The 25141-nt window shown below is 53.7% G+C and overlaps 2 protein-coding genes across 2 annotated transcripts in view; both read right to left on the reverse strand.

The window, feature by feature from the left end:
* Nucleotides 1-25141, reverse strand: part of lrguk (leucine-rich repeats and guanylate kinase domain containing) — a 115243-nt gene that overhangs the window by 26841 nt on the left and 63261 nt on the right. The window lies entirely within an intron of this gene.
* Nucleotides 1-25141, reverse strand: part of exoc4 (exocyst complex component 4) — a 57936-nt gene that overhangs the window by 17542 nt on the left and 15253 nt on the right. Inside the window, 5 exon segments of the mRNA XM_049019255.1 lie at nt 1457-1676; nt 14360-14456; nt 20095-20164; nt 20166-20184; nt 20281-20426. Coding sequence (XP_048875212.1) covers nt 1457-1676; nt 14360-14456; nt 20095-20164; nt 20166-20184; nt 20281-20426 — 552 coding nt within the window.

A 25141-nucleotide genomic window follows, 5' to 3' on the forward strand; every position in this document is an offset into this window, starting at 1 on the left:
CGATGGCATGTCACGAGTACAGGAAGCTGTCCAGTAATCACATGCATCTCTGGCTTGTGTGAGGACACCGTGCAGGTGTAGCTAGATCTGGGCAGCAACTTCAGCTTGGGCTGTCGGTATATCCCCCACCCCACACACACCCCCCCCAAAGGCTTGCCAAGACCCCAATCTGCCAAATTTGCTGCTTTTTGTTATAGCGATAGACATCTCAGGCCTAGCATTCACCGGCAGCTAAGAAAGGCCACAAGCCAAATAAAGGAGGGGGGGGGGCTGCCAGTCTCTGGTGAGGAATCACACCTCCCTCCTGCATTTCCCTTCAGCAAAATATGAATGAAATGACTCCGAATGGAACTGGCATGGACATCACTCTCAGCAACATGCCAAAGGTGGTGCAGTCTGTAGATGTGGAGCAGAAAACAGCCACGAGCACTTTGCTGCCACATGCGAGGAAAAACCAGTCAAAATCGGCTGGGAACAAAGCAGACAGCAGCTACGGCACCCTAACACCACTGCTGTCTGTCCAGCTAAAACCAAATCTCCAAAAGAAAAACAAACAAAGAGCAGGAAGGAAATCTAACCACAGCGCCTGGGTCCTGGGTCTAAATACGAAAGAACCTGCACAGAACCATCTCTTATCTGACCTCCTAAGTCCTATTTTCTGCTGCAAGAAATGTGCCCGGACCTTTCCAAAGGGTCAGTGGGCCTGTCCGTTAGCGTGGGTCTCCATTACACCCCACAACATCTGGACTCCACGGGCACATGCAGCAGGATCCGGAGTGGCCTTTGATGCCGGGCGGAAATCCGCATTATCCCTGAAGCGGGGCATAGCGGAGCACTGCGAGAAGGCCACATCGCCCGGCCAATCCGACTGCGCTCTTCAAAGCCATAACGGGAATAATTAGGACACAGAAATGAATCAATTTACTGGAGATGAGTTCTTATCAATTTCACAAGAGCATATTTTAGGATAAATAAAAACACAAACACACACTCACACAAAGGCTCACAGACATATTCTTTATAGAGAACGACAAACTATTTTATAAAAAAAAAAAACGAGAGAGACAAACCAACCAGGAGGGACTGAGAATGGCATTGTTTCCTGCAGTGCATGCTGAGAAAATATCCTTGCAATGCAAGCCCTGCTGTGAATAATTTAACATGAAGATATCCCAGAGTCACCATCTGCTATGAGCAGAGTGCCATTCCATAGGAAGAGCGCAAGGGGAAGGGTGGGGGGCAATTTCAGAGATAACCATGGAGGTTTCTGATTGGAGGGGTAACGCTGTGTACATACCGGACACCTCTGAACTAAACTTGAAAAATCAGTGCTTCTATGCACCTTTAACCTTATCTCCTCGCCATAAGGTCCTTTAAGATGAGATGTTATCAACGAACGAGTCAGGAAAATAACTAAATAATGCTAAATAAACCAAAAGGTGTGAAGCGTCTTTACCTGCAGCAGGGGGCGTTGCACACCAAGCACCTTCATGGTGTCTGGGCTGGCCAAGATCTTGAGGGGGTCAGACACCTTGGTCACGGCCTCGATCTCCTTGTTGATCTCCGTCCGTACTTGGTTGAGGAAGAGGTCGTTGATGTAGTAGGTGAGGAAGGTTCGCAGCTGACACTGTTTGGCCTGGCCCGGCCCCATGCTAAGCTCGATCTCCTGGATGAACCTGGAGACGACAGCAAGCGAGGGTCACCTCTGAGGGCTGGAAGAAGCACAGGGGTCTGAGTACAGCTTATGTTCACCTTGACCGTGCTGAAGAACCAGGACAGGAAAACTATTGAGTGTTGGGAGGACGGGCACAGAGGCCCTGTTTTGATAAGTGGCTTCAAGGTGACCTCCCTAACTGCCAACAGCTCACAAGGCACCTCCTGTTGCTGGTGGGAGGCCAGCGAGACCCAGGCCTCCTCAAACAATCAGCTGGCTTGGTGAAGTTTCTATTGATCACTCCAGAACAACTGGAAACCATGGCGAACAGAAGAGAGGGGACCATCCCATCGTGATACGTGAACAGAGCTTGATACGGTTTGGTGAGCGATCTACACAGTGAGTGAGTGACAGCTCCACGGACACCACTGACAACCACAGCATTAGATACTCACAAATATCACAAAAATCACCTTAATTCATTGCTTAATGACTTGTAAGCTTTAGTTAATATATACAAGCATCAAGAATTAATACAGAAAATATGGCAGATGTTAGGATGAAGAATTACCATTTAAGACAGCATTTATATTTAACGCTGCATTTCCCTCTATTAATCCAATGGCTACATTTCTAAGGTAATAAATACTTTCCCTGTCATATTAATTTCATGGCTCTCTGTCGTCACACAGACGGAAAGGCGTCATGTATTTTGCAGGCAGCGGTGTGACGGTCGCTGACTGAAAGCCAGGCCAGCCCGCTTCGCGCTGGCTTCTCTCAGGACGACCGCTACCGCAGGACCTGCTTGGGCAATGACCAGATGGTCTTCTCTTTGGGGGACGTCACGGCGAGCAGGATCTCACCAGGAAAGGATTAAAGCAAACCTGATGGGGTGTAGGGACTCTGAGCGTGAAAGGGGTTTATCTGTGAGGTGAGAAAGGAGGAAAGTGGGCTGAAGGGAGCGAGCTGCGGGGAGGTGGGGGGGTAGGGGGGCGCGGATCTGCCGTCCTCTGGGACGAGGCCGAAGCCCTTACAGTGCCAGCGGACAAACCTCCTCCCGGTCACACAGGAACTTCTGGAGACGTCGCCGCCTTTTAAAATAGCGGCAAAAGGGCAGGGTTGAGCACAGCAATGACGACTCCGCCTCCTATTCCAGCATGTTCCAGTCAGAAAAGCGGCACATCGCCCGGGCAGCGAGAGAGGAGACATGCCAGGAGCGTCCTGCGGGTGGGTCACGGCTGACAGTAAAACCGGTAACACGACCCAAACATATGGTGCACACGGACAGTTTTGAAGTCGCCTCACGGCGGCCCGGCCACCACTCAGAGGAAGAGGGATGACTCCACATGCCAAAAAAGACACGAAGCGAGAGAGGAGGGGAGAACGGTCTGATGGGCTTGGCGGGGGGGCTCAGCCATGTGCTTAATTAGATACTCCCCATCCCAGTTTATCAGCAAGCAGAGCCATGAGGGCACTCCAGGGCGAACGACGTGGCCACGGGGCGCCGCGCTGACAGCGAGACGTGCGTCTCCCTGTGTCTGAAGTCCTAATTAATAACACCCTAAATCTACCTTACGGGGGACCCGGAGACCGTCACACGGCAACCATCTCCAGGGCAGGCCAAGACCCCACGGGCCGGGCGGAGTTGCAGGCAGACATAACGAGTCATTAATCAGGGGATTACGGCAGATAATTAGAGCGGATTCCCTTTTGCATTGTACTGGGGAGAGGGAATTACAACTAGGTGGCGCTGTGATGCAGCTAAACGGCAGCTGGAATCATTCATCAAGCAGCAATCTGCATTCCTCCGGGGGCTAATGGGCCTGACAGGCGATGACCGGGCTGCCACAAAGACACCCGGCACGTCACGGGCTCCATGTGCGCACTAACCTGTTGCCGGCATCGCCTGGCCGAGAAAAGCGGAGAGCAAGAATTCGGTTTGTGATGTATCGCGGCCTGTCGTTTTGGCGGCTTCCCAGCGATGGTGGGTAAGAGGAGGAAGTCCTGTGGCTGCGGGTGTGAGGACGTGTGTGCGTGTAACTGTGTGCATGTTCATGTGTGCGTGCACCCACCCGGCCCAGTGGTGAAACCACCCCCCGCCCAGGACTCAGGCCCTGCACAGCTTTCCCACTCAAACGGTCATGCTTCGTTACTGCAGACTGCTGCTGATCGTGCTAGACGCCGTCTAATTACGCATCATTAGGAAGCAGATGGCAGCCTCTGGGGGGTGGCAGCATACTCCCCCACCACCACTCCGGTGTCTGCGAGTAGCCCAAAGAGGGGCGGCCGCGAGCTAATCTGTACCCAACACAAGAGATGCCTTTCTGCATGTTGACCGACATGGGAACATACAGGGACAGGGACACGGGTACAGGTATGTACAGGGATAGGGACCCGAGTAAAGGAACATACAGGGACAGGGACACAGAAACAGGTGAAGGCACAGGCTCATACAGAGACACAGGTGCAAGATCACACAGGGACAGAAACATGGCTACAGGTATATACAGGGATAGGGATACAGGGACAGGGACACAAGTACAGGTAGGGACAGGGACACTGGTACAGGTATATACAGGGATAGGGACCTGAGTAAAGAAACATACAGGGACAGGGACACGGGTACAGGTATATACAGGGATAGGGACCTGAGTAAAGGAACATACAGGGACAGGGATAAGAGCACAGGTACCTGGGTACAGGTACACGGGTAAAACATAAACCCTTAGTGTAACTCCACCATCCTGTACATGACATAAACCCTTAGTGTAACTCCCCCATCCTGTTCATGACATAAACCCTTAGTGTAACTCCCCTATCCTGTACATGATATAAACCCTTAGTGTAACTCCCCTATCCTGTTCATGACATAAACCCTTAGTGTAACTCCCCTATCCTGTTCATGACATAAACCCTTAGTGTAACTCCCCCATCCTGTTCATGGCATAAACCCTCAGTGCAACTCCCCCATCCTGTTCATGACATAAACCCTTAGTGTAACTCCCCTATCCTGTTCATGACATAAACCCTTAGTGTAACTCCCCCATCCTGTTCATGACATAAACCCTTAGTGTAACTCCCCCATCCTGTTCATGACATAAACCCTTAGTGTAACTCCCCTATCCTGTTCATGACATAAACCCTTAGTGTAACTCCCCTATCCTGTACATGACATAAACCCTTAGTGTAACTCCACCATCCTGTTCATGACATAAACCCTTAGTGTAACTCCACCATCCTGTACATGACATAAACCCTAAGTGTAACTCCCCTATCCTGTACATGACATAAACCCTTAGTGTAACTCCACCATCCTGTACATGACATAACCCCTTAGTGTAACTCCACCATCCTGTACATGACATAACCCCTTAGTGTAACTCCCCTATCCTGTTGGTTCCCCTTCTATGAAGATGCTCAGAGGTATTGGAAACCTATACGGCTTTCCCTTTTCTGCTTTCCCTTCTCCTGCTTCTCGGAATTCTGCTAACCCCCCAGGGGAGTGATCATGGACTTACGTATGGGAAGCTCTCTAATGTTCAGCACACTGGATGCCATTAGCGCACTGAGCTGTGTAAGCCCCGAGAGAGAGACTCACTCACAGGTACTGCTGACTCTGCCGCATAGGGGAGACCAGCTCCATACACACGGACTGACACAGACATACACGAAATGACACAGACATACATACACGGACTGACACAGACATACACGAAATGACACAGACATACATACACAGACTGACACAGACACACACGAAATGACACAGACATACATACACAGACTGACACAGACACACACGAAATGACACAGACATACATACACAGACTGACACAGACACACGCAGACTGACACAGACACACACACGCAGACCGAGACAAACACACGGACTGACAGACACACACACGCAGACTGACACAAACACACACGGACTGACACAGACATACTCGCACATACTGAAACAGACTCAGACACACACTCATAGACTGACACACACACACACACACACACACACACACACACACAAATTCTCTCTCACAGACAGACATATACAAACAAAAGTTAAGATTTCCGAACCTCAGATCATTGCCTCTGGTTCAGTGCCCCTAGGCCCACTCAAACCAGCCCGGGTCGGCTCCATCGAACCACATATCAGCTACCCCTAGCCTGATCCTCTCGAACCTCGTAGCAGCTACCCCCCCAAACCCGGCCCGCCCCCTCGAACCTCAGATCGGCTGCCCACCCGACCCAGAACGGAACCCTTAAACCTCTTATCAATTACCATGGGCCTGGCCCCCTTGAAGCTCAGATAAGCTCCCCCCCCACATGACCCAGCCCCCTCGAACCTCAGATCAGCTCCCCCAACCCAGCCACTAGGATCCTGTTCAGCCGGCATGTCTCGGTTTAGCGTGACTGCAGCCATGTTCCGCTCCAGCTGCTCTCTACAGACTGCCGATATTGAGGTTTCCCAACTGAAGCACTAGATGGCAGCAAGTCCGCCGCATTCTCTACTCAATCTGCATGCATGCGCACACTCACACAAAAAGGCACACGCCGTTTAGATCAGATGTCTTTTAAACCCCCATGTGCAGAAAAGGGTATAAAAAAATCCAATTTACATTCCATTCTGTGGACTAAGATGTAGATTAATTTGCAATGCGATGCACTTAGTGTCTCCAGCTCACAAAGCGGGCAACACGAAACGCTGGCGTCCCGCCCACGCGCCCCACTGACGGGCTGCAGAGCCGCAAAGCCCATGCCAGCAGTCGCAATTAAAAAGTTACAGTAATTAATGTGGTGGGGGTGGGGGGCGGAGGTGCAGGAGAATGCAGAGGATTCATTTAAAATGCAGAGGGAAAAAGGGGAAAGTGGAGTGAAGCCACCTGCTAATGTTAAGGAGACCCCCCCCCCCGAGGGAGACAGACCCAGCGGAATAATACACACCCAGAATGTAACCCAGTGCAGACTTCTAATTGCTGATGGGTCATCGCATGTAACTGGGATGGTTCCATGTAACATCTGAACACGACCGGCAGCACAGGAAGGGGCGGCACACTGGCCAGGCCAGCCAGAAAGGGGGGGGGGGGGGGGTTTCAGACAGAGACACAGCAATGGCTGCAGGAAGGGGCGGAGCCTCCCTTCACCGCCAGCTCTCCAGTTCCTGCCAGCCCTGCACCGCGGATGCCAATTAAAAGGGGCGAGATTTATCGCAGCGTGAAGTCGCCGACTGCAATGAGCACGGCGTGTCGGACTCGCGCTGCATCTCCGTGACAAATCACCTCCAAGGAACGCGTGCAGGGCGACGGGGTCATTTTCTCTCCATTTACTTTGAGCTTTATTCTCCTTCCATTCTTTCATGTTGCTTATTTTGTCAAATCTCCACAGTCGTTTCCGTGGCACCATCCTTCATGATAGAACCCACAGTTAGAATCAGGTCTGTATGTTGTACGTGCAGGACAGACTTCACTGCCTTCTCCTGGCTTCTGGAGAGGAATTCTTGGGATGAACAAGTAGTGATCGCGTTGGCAATCCCACCTAACAGCGTCAGGTCAGCCAGTCTGACATTCGGAACCGAGAATTCCGAGGGCCGAAATTCACGCACTGGCCGGATCCATAGGTAAATATAATTAAGGGATGAATGTTAATCAGGAATAGAAGAGGATGTGATGACAGGATCTCGGTTTGTCCTCCTCAGCCCAAGAGGATGGCGACCTCTCGATCCACCATCCTGCCAGGTGGGCCCCGGGTCCAGAGAGTGGGGCCCCGCCTGGCTACTCAAGGTTGCCATTGCCGCATGTGCAGTTGCCATAGAGATGGAGCGCAGTCGGTATTTCGCTGCGGCGCATTCAGAATCTAATTGACACTCAACACCTGGCATGGGCGCATCTCTGAGCCATTGCTGGGGTTAAAGCGGCACCGCCTAATCCTTCTAATTACGGAAACGGAGCACCAGCAAACTCCTATTCACGCTCTGATTTGTGGCAATTATCGCGAGCATCTCGGCGCACGTAAACACGGCCTAATCAAGAACATGCGCCCTCTAATCAGGCAGCGTTAAACATTCACGCTCATGCCGCCCTTCAGAGAGAGCACCTCTGCCGCTCGCAAACAGCCATGCGCTGTAGGAGAAAGGCGTGCCGGGAATCACCCCTGTGACAGGTGCCAGAAACGTGAGGTGTGCTCCCATCACGCAGGGATTAACACAGGAGCGCGAGGCTCCTGTACGGGATTCAGCGCTAATCCATCTGCCGTTAGCTATGGATGCCAAGCGTAAATGTGAAACGTGCAAGTACAGGAAAGGCACTTCTTACAAATGGAATAGAAGCAGCAGACTAGATAACCAACATTATATTAGCACTCATTTGCATTAATGATTTTGAACTTGGGCAGGATGCAGGAAACCTCCAGAGCTTTAATGGACCTGAGCGTCACGCTCTCAGAGGGGTGTGTGCACTGCAGGGGACAGTGATGGGGACAAGGCCAGGGATGAGGAGAGGATGGGGACAGGGGCAGGGATAAGGACAATAATGACGACATAGTTGGGGACAGGGATGGGGTGGCAGGGCAGCAAGACTGAAGGTGCCCACAAGGAATGTAATGAATGTGTCAACCTGAGGAGTGTTATGAAGGTGAGTGATTCAGCAGCGTTATGAGAGTGTCCATCCGAGGATGAGGATGAAGGTGTCCATCTGAGGAGGGTTAAGAAGGTGGCTGATTCAGCTGCATTATGAAGGTGTCAGACTGAACAGTATCATGAAGATGCCCATCTCAGGACCATCATGAAGACATCCATCTGAGGAGTGCTGTGAAGGCTGTACACCTCCCCATCACAAGAATAGAGACATAATCTCTCCCCCTCCCCCTGCGATGTGTGATGCCCTTCCCCACCCACCCCCCCCCCCACCACGATGGAGATATTACACTCCCCCTCAGAAAGACAGACACGGCACATGAAAGGAAGTGTTCTGTCCCGGCTGTCACCCAAACCACTGACTCCCCCACTGTGAAATCCTGTAACAGAGAGGCTGAAACACCGTGCTCTGCATTCCAGCAGGATAAACAGCAGCGAGCGAGCAGCGCTAATGAGCTCGCATCCATCCCCGTGTAATCCTCACGTGCGCCACCAACGGCATCGCGGTACCATGACATCACGTCGCCTCCGCCATGCCGGCCGTGAACATCAAATATAATGCATTTACAACTTTGTCCATATCCAATTCCGAGCAGAATGCTGTTAGGAAACTGCATTACAGTGTCTCCTCCGGTCCTCATAATGAATTTAGGCCTAAACCAGATCTCAGACTGTTCACACGCTGCCTATGTTCCCGTCCCCCAGGAGGCCTGCTGATGTCATAGAAGTACGCTGGGCCTGAGCGTGGGCCTCTGCAGTTGACCCCAGGGACGGACGGTGAGCAAACAGGAATGAGCTCCTCAATGGAGGTCAGCGTTGGAAGTGACCCCAATTCAGCGAGCGAACCTCAATTTAAGGATGAATTAAAAATAGCTCCTGGCTGATGCGGAGATGGAAATCGGCATGACACTGAAAGCCCTTTAATACAAAAGGCCGCTTTCAGTCCGACAGAGAGCTGCCCCCCCCTCAGCAGGAAAACAACACAGATACAGGCGAAAACGCAGCCTGCCGGACATCAGAGTCAGACGCTCAACAAGATAGCAGTTACTAATAACTCTTCTTTATTTAGAAAGGCAATTTATGGAAGCCAGCGTTTCAATTAGTTTATTAATTTTAAAAATGAGGTCAGTGCCCCCCCCCCCACAAACATCACTAGTGACACCACCACACACCACAGCACCACCCCAACTTGGGGGGAGGGGTAAGAGAGAGAGAGCACTGGACCAGAAGGAGGAGGAGATTTCTGTTCACCATGCTAATTAATGAGAGATAATTACAAAACACCTCTTTTTCTAAACTCTTTTGTGATTGAGCAGCTTCTTAGAATAGCTCAGGTCCATCTGTATCCTATCCCAAGCAGCCCCCCCCCCCAAAACCCCAATCCACGTGGCCTCCAGGACACGATGCAAGGCCCTCTCCCTCTTCGACCACGGCGCGGTACCCTACACCTTCCGTACAGCAAGTCACCAACAGAACTCCGCTGACAAATTAACGAGCTACAGGTGAGCGCAGGCAAAGCAATTAAAATCTCAGCACGCCTTAATGACCCTCAGGAGCGTCGTTCAGCGCATGAGTTAGCAACATGCCTGAGCACTCTGCCCCCCCCCCTACGCCGCAGGGCCCCCTGCATCGGAGCATTGGCCTGGCCGAGCCGAACCCCCCAGGGCAGTTTTAAATGCAGACCATTTCCATCTGTGCAGCTGCAGTAACGCCACCGTCATTAATCACAGCGAACAAGACAACATGAAACCCCGAAATCCCCACAAATTTTAAGGACTGTGAGAAGATGAACGCAATGAATAAGGATCAGTGATTCAATTGCCGCTAATGCTACACGCACTCAACAATCAATACTAATGCTACATGTAGCCACCAATAATCGCACACAGGTCCAACAGGCGGTCCTTCAATCTGCCGCTAATGCTACACGTAGCCGGTAATGAAGCTGCTAAGTAGACAGACCCGCTCGTGTCAGCAAAGCAGAGCAGACGCATGGGGCTGAAACCGAAACGCTGTAACTATGCTGCGTAATGAACCTCCCACCCATGACATGCTAAAGACGAGCTAACAGGCATCAGCGTGTTCGTGTCTATGAGCCACATGCACATGTCAGGTTATGACAACGGTAACTGGGCAGGCGGGGGGAGGGGGTGTACAGCCATGTGACCGGCGTGGATAGATGACGCCCTTTGACCCATGTCGATCAACAGCAGCCATACGTCTCACTGGACATAATCAAAGGGAGCCATTACTGGGCAGACCGCTGTGCTCCCTGTATGAGGTTGACCTTAACCCCCCCAGCCCCCCCAGCCCCAGCAACCAGGGAGCCAAACAGAGGCAGTGCAGAGCTTCATTATTTCAGCTACTCTTGAGGGAAACGCTAATGAAAGCAGAGCAACAGCAATGTCACGGTAAAGGCCAGCGAGGCGGTGACTCACCGCTGACGGGAGGGGGGCTAATGGGCCACGCTGTGAGGATTAGCATGCAGCCCCCCGTGGGTGGCACGGGCAGGTGTGGGCACGGGCAGGTGTGGGCATGAGCAGCCTTCAAATAAGGTGAGAGGCAGCTTAGCTGTAGGGTGCATAATGGCCAAGGGCGCGTTTCGAACGACACAGCTCCGCACCGTCTCAGAGTGGCGGGGATGCTGGATGTGAGGGCACGCCGGACGCGAGGGTGAGCCGGGCATGCAGGGCGAGCCGGGCGCGCCGGGTGCGAGGGCGAGCCGGGCACGCCGGGCGCGAGGGTGAGCCGGGCACGCTGGGCATGAGGGTGAGCCGGGCACGCTGGGCATGAGGGTTAGCCGGGCACGCTGGGCATGAGGGTGCAGATGGTATGCAGGACGTGCTGGTATGTAGGCGGCCACATATGAGTTGGTGTTCCATGGCCGGGGCCCCTAAAGACCCACACGTGGTGCACTGGGCAGAGCTGGGTCCGGCCTGCAGCAGCTGAAGCTCACCGCTGCAGGCTCCCTAACAAGCTGCACAGTGGCTCATGTGGAGGATTAATGAGCCGTCCGCGTCCCCTCAGCCTGCTCCCGACACCCCCGTGTGGCAGCGCACCGCACAAACCTCTCTACCCCAAAATGGCCATTAAGTCCTTAAATTCTTATTTAATCCATTTGTGCCTATATATATATGCAACCAAACTGAAGTCTACCTGAGACATTAATTAGCTGCAACCATCCAGGAAGATGGATGAGCCCCTCTCAAGTAATTAGTCTCAGGAGGAAGCCCCATGGGGCCTGCTTACGGTCTGGACCAAACCCGGACCTACGGAACCGCAGGGTGGCACCACGATTCTGTGGGCAAACCGAGAACTTGAGTGAACCTGCAGTAGGACGAATGTAATCAGCACAGACCTGGAAGATGTTTACTCAACCTGCCACAATCAAAAGCAGATAGCAGGGAGGTGAACACCCTCCCCCACGCCCACCCCCACCCCCAGAACAAACATGAGAGGTTTCTCTGCTTCTAAGGAGCGATCGAAAGAGCCTCCGGATCAATCTATTACTTCTCCACTCCGGCAATCAAACAATGTTATTATCGGCAATCAACTCGCCGACCTGGAAAGGCTGCAGAATCAAAGGCAGCTGGGAGATGACTGCTGGGATGCTCTGGCTGAATATCAACTGAGAGGGGAGGCTTGGGCACAAACACACAGAGAACACACCCCCCTCCCCGGCACGATGCCTTAAGGGCCCAGTCACGCTGCCCGCTGTGGAGAGAGTGACACACCCAGACTCACAGCGAGTCTCAGTCGACGAGAGTGAGCCAACACCATGCAGACAGGAAGAGGCAGAGTCACGACAGCGACACACAGCTCTGACTGCAGTATTAGAGGCAAGGCCGGTATCCCCAGGGCAGCACTGTGTGGGAGGGGCAATCTTGGTACGCAGGGGTCAAAGGTCACCCCCCACCCCCCCAAACACACACAGACAGACACCGGGAGGTTCAGAACGGAAGGATGGTGGGTGAGCTTGGGTCTCTCATTCAAGTGCTTAGATGGCTGTAAATATCACTCAAATATCACCAAATTAGGCTGGAGCCCGAGCATGGCACATGTTAGCAATATGGCAGGGGGGTTCCGGCTTAGTCTGTGTGCCTGTGTCTCAGTGTGCCTGTGTCTGTCTGTGTGTCTCAGTGTGCCTGTGTCTGTCTGTGTGTCTCAGTGTGCCTGTGTCTGTGTGCGTGTGTCTGTCTGTGTGTCTCAGTGTGCCTGTGTCTGTCTGTGTGTCTCAGTGTGCCTGTGTCTGTCTGTGTGCCTGTGTCTGTCTGTGTGCCTGTGTCTGTCTGTGTGCCTGTGTCTGTCTGTGTGCCTGTGTCTGTCTGTGCGTCTCAGTGTGTCTGTGCGTCTCAGTGTGTCTGTGCGTCTCAGTGTGTCTGTGCGTCTCAGTGTGTCTGTGCGTCTCAGTGTGTCTGTGTGCCTGTGTCTGTCTCTCTGTCTGTGTGCCTGTGTCTGTCTCTCTGTCTGTGTGCCTGTGTCTGTCTCTCTGTCTGTGTGCCTGTGTCTGTCTCTCTGTCTGTGTGCCTGTGTCTCTGTCTGTGTGCCTGTCTCTCTGTCTGTGTGCCTGTCTCTCTGTCTGTGTGCCTGTCTCTCTCTGTGTGCCTGTCTCTCTGTCTGTGTGCCTGTGTCTGTCTGTGTGCCTGTGTCTGTCTGTGTGCCTGTGTCTGTCTGTCTCTCTGTCTGTGTGTCTCAGTGTGTCTGTCTCTTGTCTGTGTGTCTCAGTGTGTCTGTCTCTCTGTCTGTGTCTGTCTCTCTGTCTGTGTCTGTCTCTCTGTCTGTGTGTCTCAGTGTGCCTGTGTCTGTCTGTGTGCCTGTGTCTGTCTGTGTGCCTGTGTCTGTCTGTCTGTGTGCCTGTGTCTGTCTGTCTGTGTGCCGGTGTCTGTCTCTCTGTCTGTCTGTGTGCCTGTGTCTGTCTGTGTGCCTGTGTCTGTCTGTGTGCCTGTGTCTGTCTGTGTGCCTGTGTCTGTCTGTGTGTCTCAGTGTGTCTGTCTCTCTGTCTGTGTGCCTGTGTCTGTCTCTCTGTCTGTCTGTCTGTGTGCCTGTGTCTCAGTGTGCCTGTGTCTGTCTGTGTGTCTCAGTGTGTGTGTCTGTGTGCCTGTGTCTGTCTGTGTGTCTGTCTCTTGTCTGTGTGCCTGTGTCTGTCTCTTGTCTGTGTGCCTGTGTCTGTCTCTTGTCTGTGTGCCTGTGTCTGTCTCTTGTCTGTGTGCCTGTGTCTGTGTGTCTCTGTCTGTGTGCCTGTGTCTGTCTCTGTGTCTCAGTGTGAGTCTGTGTCAGTGTGTGCGTGTGTTTGAGTGTGTGTCAATCTGTGTGTCTGTTTCAATGTGTGCGTGTGTGTCTCAGTGTCTGTGTCTCAGTGTCTGTGTCTCAGTGTCTGTGTCTCAGTGTCTGTGTCTCAGTGTCTGTCTGTGTGTCTGTCTCAGTGTGTGTGCGCCAGAATGTCTGTGTGTGCGCCTGACTCAGTGTGTGTGTGTGTCTGAGTCAGTGTGTGTGTGTGTGTCTGAGTCAGTGTGTGTGTGTGTGTCTGAGTCAGTGTGTGTGTGTGAGTCAGTGTGTGTGTGTGTGTCTGAGTCAGTGTGTGTGTGTGAGTCAGTGTGTGTGTGTGTGTGTGAGTCAGTGTGTGTGTGTGAGTCAGTGTGTGTCTTTCATCGCTATTACTCTGTTACCTGATACTGCAGAAAAACATGTTTTTCTCTCATCTTTGCAAACGTGGCTCAGCTTGTCAGTTGATTACATCCCCTTTACGACCCGCAAGTTCGACCGGACCGGTATCGATCACGGGGGCTGCCTGCCGAGTAAGGTGAGGGGGTGGGCTGCCCTGACTGCCGGACGACATGACGAGTCCAGCGATCACACCGGCGATTATGGACAGAGAGCAAATTGGGGAGGGGGGGGAGCAGTAGCAGGCAGGGTCACACTGACAGCCGCACGGGCAGGGGAGGGCAGCAGAGCAATACACAGTCCATCCCAGTATCGTCATCGACTTGGGGACAAAAACAGGATAACTGAGCATTAAAAAGCCAGAAGGAGCTACTGTGGGGGATGGGGGGGTTGATTCAGCCATGGAGACCCACCTCAGCAGTGGCTGGAAGATTACAGTGATGTTCCTCGCTCCTGGCTTGCACACAAACTTGGTCTCCCCACCCTCAATCAAATTGTCGTCAGCGCCACCTACAGGAAAAGAGGAGAGGGTGTCACACAGAAAGGGAAAGTCCAGGCCCAGGCAGTACGGCATGTGGGCCCCGCCTACCCAGGAACGCTGCCGCAGAGGGCAGGGTGGCGACCCGCTCACTAACTGGGTTAATGAGGAACCGCGAGAACCGAGGGTGAGAGCACCAAGCCCACCGCCAATCCTTATTAACTTCAGCCATGCTGAAGTAATCAATTGCCCCCCCCAGGAGGCAAAGGGGCCATTGCTGGGATGAGAAGGACCCCCCCATATCACCCGGACGAGTCAATGGATACAGGAATAACAGCAACAATAACACCACCTGACACTAAGCTGGGGGGGGGACCCTTCATATGAGCAGCCCCAACCCCCCCCCCCCAAACAAGATGCATTGCCTGGACTAATAAAATCTGAGGAGATACATGTTTTGAAAATGCATTTCTTTCAAATTTACAATTGCCCGTTTCAGGTACAGAACACGTATGAACATGTACAAAGTTCCTCGGCACAAACTTCACCGTTTAGCTGGTCGGCTCGCAAACCCAAGCCCCCCCCCCCCCCCCCCCACCCCACCCCCCAAAGCAGCTGCCATGAGCATGCCTCCCAGAGGCTGACATCGGCCCTGCACCCCAGAGGAGCTGCGTGTCCCGTACATCAGGCCTTGTTAGTAGGGTCGCTGACTATGTTCTCCGACGCCTGGAAGCTTTTAGCCGCCCCCACCCCCCCCCCCGTGCCCCTCCCTCGATTCCCTGTGGAATGCCTCGTGTTGCTAAGCAAAGCTGCCTCCACTCCGAGGGCTCATTCAATTAAGACTCAATTAGGGCCCTGAAACAATGCGGCTCCCGAGCTGCTCGGCGACGCAGTAAATGTGAGCAGAAATAAGAACATGGCCGAGTTCGGAAAATAATTAACCTCTGAGGTACGGCCAAGCTGCCCGAAGAATCTGTGCAGCCCTGACGGTCCGGCGGCCCCCATTGACAGGCTCCACTAAACGACAGGGAAACCTCTGAGCTCAAGGGTACAACAGCATGCTCCTGCTGTGGCTCGAATCAGTAACCTTCAGATCACAAGATGTAATCTTTAACCACCCGACAGCCTGCCCATCTCACCCCCCCCCCAGTAATTCTGCAGAAAAGCCCCACTGTGTCAGCAGAAGGTTTTCTCAACACCTTCAGCAAATCGATATCTGGTTGTTAAAGGTGCAGGCTGCTTATCGGGCGCGTCTGTCAAGATCAGCGATGGTCCCCCATGTCCCCGGCTGACGGGGACCCGCGGGCAGCAAAAAGCAGCTTGGACCTTCACGTTTTAACAAGGTCCGTGAAAACTCCAGGTTCCCATCTTATGGTCAAAAGGCATGATAACGACGACAGATAGACACAGACAGACACACAGACAAAAGAGTGATACGACCCTGGATCCACCCATCTGTCTATACAGATGCCTGGCCAGTGATAGAGTACAACTGGTGTGTATGTCTGTGTATGTGTGCGTGGTGGGGGCTGCATAGTGACCTTTCGAAGCTGGGCCTAGGGGGGTGCATGAAAGATAATCCAGGATTAGCTGTATGGATGTTCCACTCCTCAGTTACATGGGGGGAGGAGGGGCAGGCCAGGAGACCCTCACCAACCCCCTCCCCCCACACCACCATTATTCAGGCTAATCCAACTTCCACACTGTGGAGCTACGCGCACGGTGACTTAGTGAAATTGTATTAGGCACACTTTGCTGGGTTTGATTACAGGCAAGTCTGATCCGCACTGCTCTATGCCCTGGGGGTTGGGGGGGGAGCCCCCCCCCCATCCCAGTCCCATCCACACACTCGGATTGGGACACGTGAGCAAGAAACAGAAGCGCATACACAATCACAGTAACACGCAGGTCACACGGGGAATTGCACGTCCAGGTCGCGGGTCTCCCGTCTATGACACCCAGGAGACAAACCTGCTTCTCTACAGCTCATGAAAATATTTCCCATAATCCCAAGCAGCTGATGCTCCTTCACCAGAACAGGAGCACAATACATATACACAGCTGACCTTTAGGTGGCGCTATGCCTGCATGCCAAGAAGACAGCAAGGAAAGAATGGAAGGAATGAGTCTACAGAGCTACGCAAAGGTCAGCTCACAGTTTGTGTGTGTGTGTGCGTTTGTGTGTCTGAATGCATTCGCAGAGGAGAGGCAGGTTCTGATTAGCAGAACCTCAACGTTAATAAGATCACAGTCAATTCAATAATTCATGAAGCACCCATTAGAATTGCAGTGCAGAGGCTCTGCATCTGATTGGCTCCGAATGAGCTCCTTCCATTATTAAAATTAATTTGAAGAAGGGGATAAGTCCCCAGCTCCGCAACAGGAGGAACCGACCAGGGAACACGTCGACAGCACCTCATGGTGAAACTTGTAAATTGAGTTGGATTAATTACTGGGCGCAGTCTCTCTCTGTGGGGGGGGGGGTGGTCAGAGGTGTGGAATGGGCACACGGCTGGTACACACGCACACACACACAAACACCCACATTACGCCCCACCACTCTTACACATAGTGCGTTTGCATGTCGCCATCCTTTCTGCAGAAACCCCACTGTCCATTTAGCCACTTAAAAACCTGCTTCCTAACACAACAACCAGTCATCTGCTGGTAATCTCAAGTTTGAGAAGGTGGCTGTAATTCAGTCCCCCCACCACTAGAGGTCGGTATGCGAAAGCCTTGGTGGGCTCCATTACGTAAATATGGTGCTCCAGTTCAGGGTCCGAGAGCAAGTACTGAAAGCCACAACTCTGAAGGATTCCTGCAGGAATCAACTGCAATTTGTCATGCTAAAATTAGAGTCCAATCAGGACAAAGTCTCATTCAAGAGACAAAGGAACGGGCCAATCAGAGCAAAGGGAAGAAAGAAATTCAAACGAAATACTACAGCAAACTGGAAAAAAAGGGAGCAACAGCGGCCTGGGCCGTAGGTCAGCAGTGTTGAGGGCTTCTTTCTGATTCCAGAGAGGCCCTCGCAAGGCAGCATAATCAGCAATCTGGTGCCCCCTAGGTGCGAACGGGCTTTACTGCGAAATCACCGCACGATGGTGAGGCCAGCTGCAGCAATCTCCAAACTCCAGAAGTTCTAATCCATGACTGTGCCAATTCAAACCCGCCGCGACGAGCCCCCAACCCACCCTCAATCAGGCCCGGCGAGATTAAAGGTAAACACACCGCAGGCACTGCCTGCCCCCATGATGACAGCTTCCCACTGATTAAAATTAGTGGGGCTTCCCCAGCATAGCTGCAGGGGCTGGTGATTAGTAGTAGCAGCAGCAGAAAGAGGCCCCGGTGGACCTCTGCTGGCTGGCGTAGGGGGGCCAGACACACACACGGACACACACACGCAAACACACACACACACACGGGCAGGCACAGACAGAGTGGCATGCAGGCAGTTACACAAGTTACACAGTCTCACATTTGCCTTCATTCTATTAATAAAGAAATAAACATGAATGCTAGTCTTCATTTCATCAAGGTGTGAGGTAGGTACAGGGGAGTGAATCCCCTGTACCTAGGGGGAGGATAACTGCTAAGGATGACTGTCAGCTCCTGTAATGAGAAACCCCACCCCCTGAACATGATTGGTCCCCATGCAGAGAGGAAATGAAAGCAAAACAAGCCCCGCCTCCCCTGCAGGTGGCTCTGGTACAGCAGGTCAAACTGAGTGCTCATAAACTGAGTGCTCATGACCCTCCCAGTGCTCTATGGCAGAACAAGAGACGCAGTCCCCACCTAGAGACACAGGGGGAGCCTGTCGTGCTCACACACACATACACACACATACACACACGGATTTCGGCGTGAGGAGTGCTTGGTGTCACTGGTGCCAGGCATCCAGACGTTCAGCTCAAGTGACACCTCTGCCTGCCTGATTCCGAGCGTCTGCCTGGTCATTGTAAGCTTGGCCCCAGAGACCAAAACAAAGACAGATTAGATCTACACTCCCTAGATTGGAGCCGGTCCGTCCATTGCTGCTCTGCCAGCGACCCGAGTCGGGAGGGCACATAGGTCAGGGGGAGAGGCACTGCCACCAATGTGGGGGCAGTCGTGTGACCCTCCATCCTCCTAATGACATTTACGGGACAACAGAGAGGATCGATGGCCAACTGCCCGAAGATGGCCCACCAAGCACTTTCCTGGGTGTAATTTTCAAAACACGCTCTACCTTTCCCAGGCAACTTGACATTTCACAGTCCAATTACGGCTTCCATAAATCTGAGCTGTGGTCATGTATCTACAGAGGTACCTTAAGATCTCAAGGAAATGACCAAAGAAGCAGGAGCAGCAGAAGGATGCAGGGAGCGGCCTGAAGCCATAGGTGACACACACACACACACACACACACACACACACACACACACACACACAAGGCCCTAAGTGTGAACAAACCCCCCCATTTCTCGTTTCAGAAAGATCCTGCTTCTTCAGTGAACAGCGGCTCCCCGAGGCAGCAGGAGTCAGGCTGCCGCGTATCGGAAACCATACAGAATTCACCAGCATGCCGACTGGGGAAGAGCGGGGGGATTATTCTCTGCAACTGGTCGTGCGCATATGGGTGGCGGCAACGACGCAGCAATCAGGATGGCAAGCCAATTAAGAGGAAGCTTCTGGAGAAGCCGTTCAGCTTCACGCTGGTTTCAGGCCAGTCGGGGGGGGAGGGGTTGGTGAGGGCGAGGCGGCCAATCCACGGATGGGTAACCGGGTCTCACGGCCCGGCGTGTGACGCAAGACAAACACAGTAATCAGCAGCGATCAGACCAGCTGTGCAGCACAGCCCCTTGCAGTCACCAGGACCGGCTAATCAAAGCACTCCCCCCTGGGCCTGAGCGGCTGTCTGATGAGTGACTTTTGATGGGGGGGGGGGGGGGGGGGGGGTGAGCACCCCAGGCGGCACAAAGCAGAGCCTCTGCCATTCAGAAACCACCCCCACCATCCATTCGCCTGTGCTGGCTCTATCAGGACCTCAATCGCTGTTTTCACATTTCTCATTAATTTTTTTATTTTTTTTATGGGATTCTCATTCCTGCACAGCATCTGATTTTTATACTTCCAGGGTGAACACAATTAGTGCCCCCGCCCCCCCCCCATTTCTTTATATGATTCAATTGTGACCCAGGCCATTCATGAGGCCTCCGTCTCTACCTGAACATACAGAAGTCCCCCGTTACCCCCCTACACCCCGGCCCGCTCCCCCAGCCCACTCTTGATGGGTCTACATGAGCTGAGCCGCGTTCTGCACTGGGAACACTGCCATTTGCAGAATGGCCCCCATCCCCTGAAAATAGGAGAGACCAGATACCACCACCACCCCCCACCACTATATCGGGCTGACTAGACACAGTTCGGAAACGAAAAAGGGCAGACGTGGAGGGAGGAAGGGAGGGGCGCAAAGCCCAAACAGCAGGGGGAGCGGCAGCAGAGTCCCAGGGAAGGGGTAGGGCTGCCCAAGGCCTCCATAATGGACGGATGGCCCCCAGCCCGCCTCCCTCTCCTACTGAGCCTTCCACACCTGTTCACCAGTCCGGCCCCTCATCCCAGTTTCTTTGTACCGATTCCCTCCATATGTCCTTCGTCCTCCCCCCGCGCCACGTGGCCCCGCCTTCTTACCCTGCAGCTCTCCGCTGCGGCTATACAGCTCCCTCCTCTGCTCCCTCAGGTAGGCGCTCATGCTGATGGCGGTGTGACGAGGACTCGAACCTGCGGCACAGAGGACAGTGTCACCCTGGCACCGGGAGCCGAGTGGCCGCTCCCCAAGGTGGGAGGTGGGGGGCTATGAGAATGGCGGGGGCTTACTTGAAGAGAGATTGGCGCGGCCGTTGCGGACGCTTCTTGGCGAAGAAGGCGGCAAAATCGCCAGTGCTGCTGGCAATAGGAGAGCTGGGCAGCGGGCTCGGCGCACTGCGCGTGTTCTTCACGTCCAGGTAGTCCATCAGCAGCATCTGTGGGCCGGGGATCCCTCGGTTAATAACGTAGCCGTTACCCTCCTTGATTACGAGCATCCATATCACGGCAGGGGGAGGAAATTAACTTCTCCTCTGCCTCTCCGCATACCCTGGTGACGCGAGACACAGAATCACAAGCAGGTCCCTCTTTTTTTAAATATCACTCTGCAATTTGCAACGAATTACACCCTCTACCTGCAATCCCAACAGGTAACGCTTGATGCCCAAAGGAGACGCATGACTGGTCTGGACCGCCACACCAGGCCTCGGGCCCCGGGCCCCGGACTGAGAACCTGCCAGTGCATTCATCACTAATGAGGATCGAGGCGCCATAGCTCCCGGCAGACCGAGAACACGACCCCGGACTTAATTAAGCAGCGGCGTTGGCCTATGAAGGGGCTGCGGTGGAGCCAAATCGCATTACAGGGAGCCTGGTGAACTTATGAAGCAATTAGAGAGAGAGGAGAGAGGGAACAAGAGAAAGACAGGCCGGAGAGAAGGAGAGAGGGGACGAGGGAGGATGGGGCGGGAGACAAGAACAGACAGAATGAGAGAGAGGACGGGGTGGGAGAGTGAGAAGCCAGGCAGAGAAAGAAGCAGGAAAGCCTGATATTGTCCCTTTAAAAGGAAGAATGATGCACCTTTGAAAATGATTTATCTAGCAATTTAAAATCGACTTTAGCTTTAATTGCAGTCACTACAGGGCACGTTTCTGCCTAAATGGTCCTTGAGAAGAACAGTCAGTGGAAATGGCAGGATGTGGGTGAAAGCAGGGGCCACTACCCTAACTCTGTCTCCTAGCCTACATGGAGCAGACGTGTTCTCCATCTCTACTCATCACCGCCATTTCCGTGGCCGGACGAGCCGGGCAGCATTAAATCCCAGCAGAGACACATCTCCTCCGCCAGTCAGCTGTTAGCAGCACCCGCTGTTACCCTGACAACATAAACCCAGTGCCGAAGACGGCCCTAGGGGTGGGCGCCCAGGGCAGGGCTTCGACAGACAGCTACCGTTCTCATCATCACAGCTGCCTGCAAAGAATAAGGGGCAACTGGATAGAGGCCAGGGGTAAATGCAGAAGGAAGGTCAGGTGATGAACACCACTGGGGCAAAAGTGCAGCTTGTTTGATGCTTACTGTCACTGAGAACCTTCAGTCACATGTCCTTTGGACTGTCTAGAGAAGAATAAGTAGCAGCATCATACAATAACAAGACCAGTACACACACAGCAATATTAAACAAACAGAGCAGCGGCGACGGACGGGGCGGTTGAGCGAGCAGCGGCGACGGACGGGGCGTTGAGCGAGCAGCGGCGACGGACGGGGCGGTGGGTGAGCGAGCAGCGGCGACGGACGGGCGGGTGAGCGAGCAGCGGCGACGGACGGGGCGGTGAACGAGCAGCGGCGACGGGACGGGGCGGTGAACGAGCAGCGGCGACGGACGGGGCGGTGAACGAGCAGCGGCGACGGACGGGGCGGTGAACGAGCAGCGGCGACGGACGGGGCGGTGAACGAGCAGCGGCGACGGACGGGACGGTGAACGAGCAGCGGCGACGGACGGGGCGGTGAACGAGCAGCGGCGACGGACGGGCCGGTGAACGAGCAGCGGCGACGGACGGGGCGGTGAACGAGCAGCCGCCACAGGCGGCCAGCAAATGAGCAGCGATGACAGGCAGCTGGCGACACAAGCTGTGATGACGGACGTGTGGTAAACAAGCTGTGGTGATGGACTCCCTGCAAATCAGAAACGATGAACTACAGCCCACAAAAGGAGAGATGATAAATGGCCTGAGAATGAGCAGCAGCTTATTCCTCAGCACCTTCTTGTTCATTTTCTGGGTACAAATGTCCAGGAAGATAAAGATACTGACCCCCTCCACAACTTGGGAAAGGGAGCTCTGCTTCCTGTAATCAATGAGCGGCTCCTTAGCCTTGCTGACGTTAATGGATTAGATGTTGTCCTGGCATCACCCTGCCAGGTGCCTGTCATCTTTCCTGTAGGTCAACTCATCGATGCTGGTGACCAGGTCCATGACTAGGTGCTTCCTTGCAGAGTGGACACGGGTGAGATCACGCAGAGAAACTACGGCATGTGGTTCAAGTATGGTATACTACTATTTAGCTGGAGTATTGACGGTCAGCCATGAAACATGGAACACAGCACTTACAGATGCCCATATGCCAACTTAACCTCCATCTGAGATGATCCAATTCAGCCAGTGAAATGCCTAGGCAGTGGGCACCGGAGTCCACATCGATTTGTCATGAATTCCACCCCTTCAACCACATTCTCACCATTTCAGTCTGTGTTTACCATAGAAAAACAATGACCCCAAGTTGAATACTGGGCTCTCATTCCCATATATGAGCGTCTGGTGATGGTAGGCGATAACTGCATCAGCCAACTTGACAAACGGCACCAAGAAAATGAGATAGCGTGAGGAGCCCAACTGAGCGCATTACCGCGTGCCAGCGCGTTAAACGATACACACCAGAACGTCAACCAGAGATGCAGCTAATACATCCTTCCGGAAGGCCCATGGGGAGATGGAAGCAGGTACTCGCTGCCGTAGAGAGGTCACTGTATCATGGAGCACCCGCCATAAGTAAACACTGCAGCTGGGAAGCCAGGAGGGGATCAAACGATGCATGTGTGTCACATTTAATTAAGAAGCACCATATTCCTAGGGCTACTCTCTGGCACCTCACCTGGGCTCCTTTTCACTTGGCCAGCACACCCAAGGGGGGGCTGCCTGTTTGTATTTACACAGCCCCCCCCCCCACATCTTCATTAACCTGTACACTAGCTCATGCTTTGTTCCTGCCCATTCATCTTCAATCCACGTTCAACACAGCTTCTGGAAAAGAACCCTGGATAATTTTCCATTCGCAGGAGGGGGAAGTGTTAGGAAGATACCAGCTTTGTAGGGGAGTCACTGCAGATATAACGTGTAGAGCAGGGCCACAGAGTCCAGAGCTCCACAAGCATCGTCTCCATGGAGCTGGAAGTGCAGCCCTTACTGTCAGTCAGGTCACTGTCTGCAATTGAAGATGAGGTTCAGCTGTAACGGACCCCGATGGTCAGCAGCCTCCACCTCCCTCAGTCTCCCTTGATTTTGCTGGCAACAGACCGTAAAATCCCCAGGATGGAAATCCCCTGCTAGGGAGTTCATGGAGCTGCCATTTCACGGGAGGTGCCAATCAAACGTGATGGATGCAGGAGGGATGGGGGGGGGGGGGGGCACTCGCCAGCAATGCTCAGCGGCGTTAAAGCTGTAAATAAGCGGCCCACCACTGACCTGGTCAGTCACATCCGATCACATCCACGAGGAGGTGCACCGGCCATGACCTCATTTCACGGAGACGGTCTCTGTCCTTATTTAATTTCCTCCCGCTTCCACTGGGATCGGCTTACTGGGGAGGAGGGACCCATTAATCCTTTTAGTGCGTGCCATTTGTCACAGACCACAACTCAGGAACAGCTCGCCTCCCCTGTGCGCCCGACCGGTCCGGTCACACAGACTGCGGAGGGGCTCCTGGCGGTCAAACTACTGCTGAGGGGGGGTCACACCCAAACCCCAGAGCGGTCCGGGCCACGCTCACACCGGGTGTTTGGGTAAGCTGACACACAGAGCAAACCGGGATATACCCCCCTTTCCCAGACCCCCTCCTAAGAGAGGGACCATGATGGATCGCGAGTCTGACCAGAGCACAACCGCGCTTGTAGAAGCGAAGGGCGGCACCCATGCAAATCCACGCAACCTACAAACGGATCGATATGCCTGCGGAGCGTGTTAAAAACAGTAATGGGGATAGTGGCTTCATGTTGGGCTCCTGAAGACCAGTCTGGTCTCTCCTTGGCCCTCCATTAGCCCCCCGCCTGCCCGCCCCCCCAGTCATTAAGGCGTGAGCCTGCCAGTCTCGCATTACATTATGTCAGCTCGGTTATCCGCTTAGTGGTCGTCGCCCACGTTTTCCCGTCACCACTCCATTACAGACCCCCCCACATCCCACCCCACGTGCTTATGCAGGTATTCACCACGATACGCCTGTCAACCGTCACCCCTAGCCTGCCCCCCCCCCCCCCCCGATCCAATCTCTCAGGGGGGGGCTGCAGCTCGGCAGATATCAGAAGAGACATTTTAATTGAACACGAAGCCACGAGGGGTATGGATGGCTCAGGAAAAAAAACCACAGATAGATGCCAAAAGAAGGGAAATAAAAGGAAGCAAATAAATAAAGAATGTGTGCGGGGGCTCCCTGGGGAGCGAGCTGGGGGGGGGGGGCGCGGCGCGGCGCGGGCGATCTGTCGCCGTAATCAAAGCGGGATGCGCTTTCAGCGGAGATACAGCCGGCTGGCCAGGAGGGAAGGAGGGAGGGAAGGTAATAACAGCGCTGGACTGGGGGGGCCGTGTCCTGCATGGCAAGCAGCTAATCGTCAGATCGCACCGTCTCACGGTCCAGCGGCGTACCGACAACCACCCCAGGCAACCGCCAGCCCCGGAGGGCGGCGGGCGCCACGCGCTCCATTACCCAGGGTTCCCTGCGACAGTTCCCGCTCTCACTGCGTCTGCAGAGTCCTGCAGAAAAAGGGCCTGGGGCATGTCGTGCCACGACAGAAAGCGGGTCAGGAAAAGTGCCTGAAGAGAACGCGGCATCCCAACTCATTACCCGGTGCTCCTGTAAAGGCTGATAATCGATGTTACCTGGGCC

This window comes from Brienomyrus brachyistius, chromosome 1 (genome assembly GCF_023856365.1).
Source record: "Brienomyrus brachyistius isolate T26 chromosome 1, BBRACH_0.4, whole genome shotgun sequence".
Lineage (NCBI taxonomy): Eukaryota > Metazoa > Chordata > Actinopteri > Osteoglossiformes > Mormyridae > Brienomyrus > Brienomyrus brachyistius.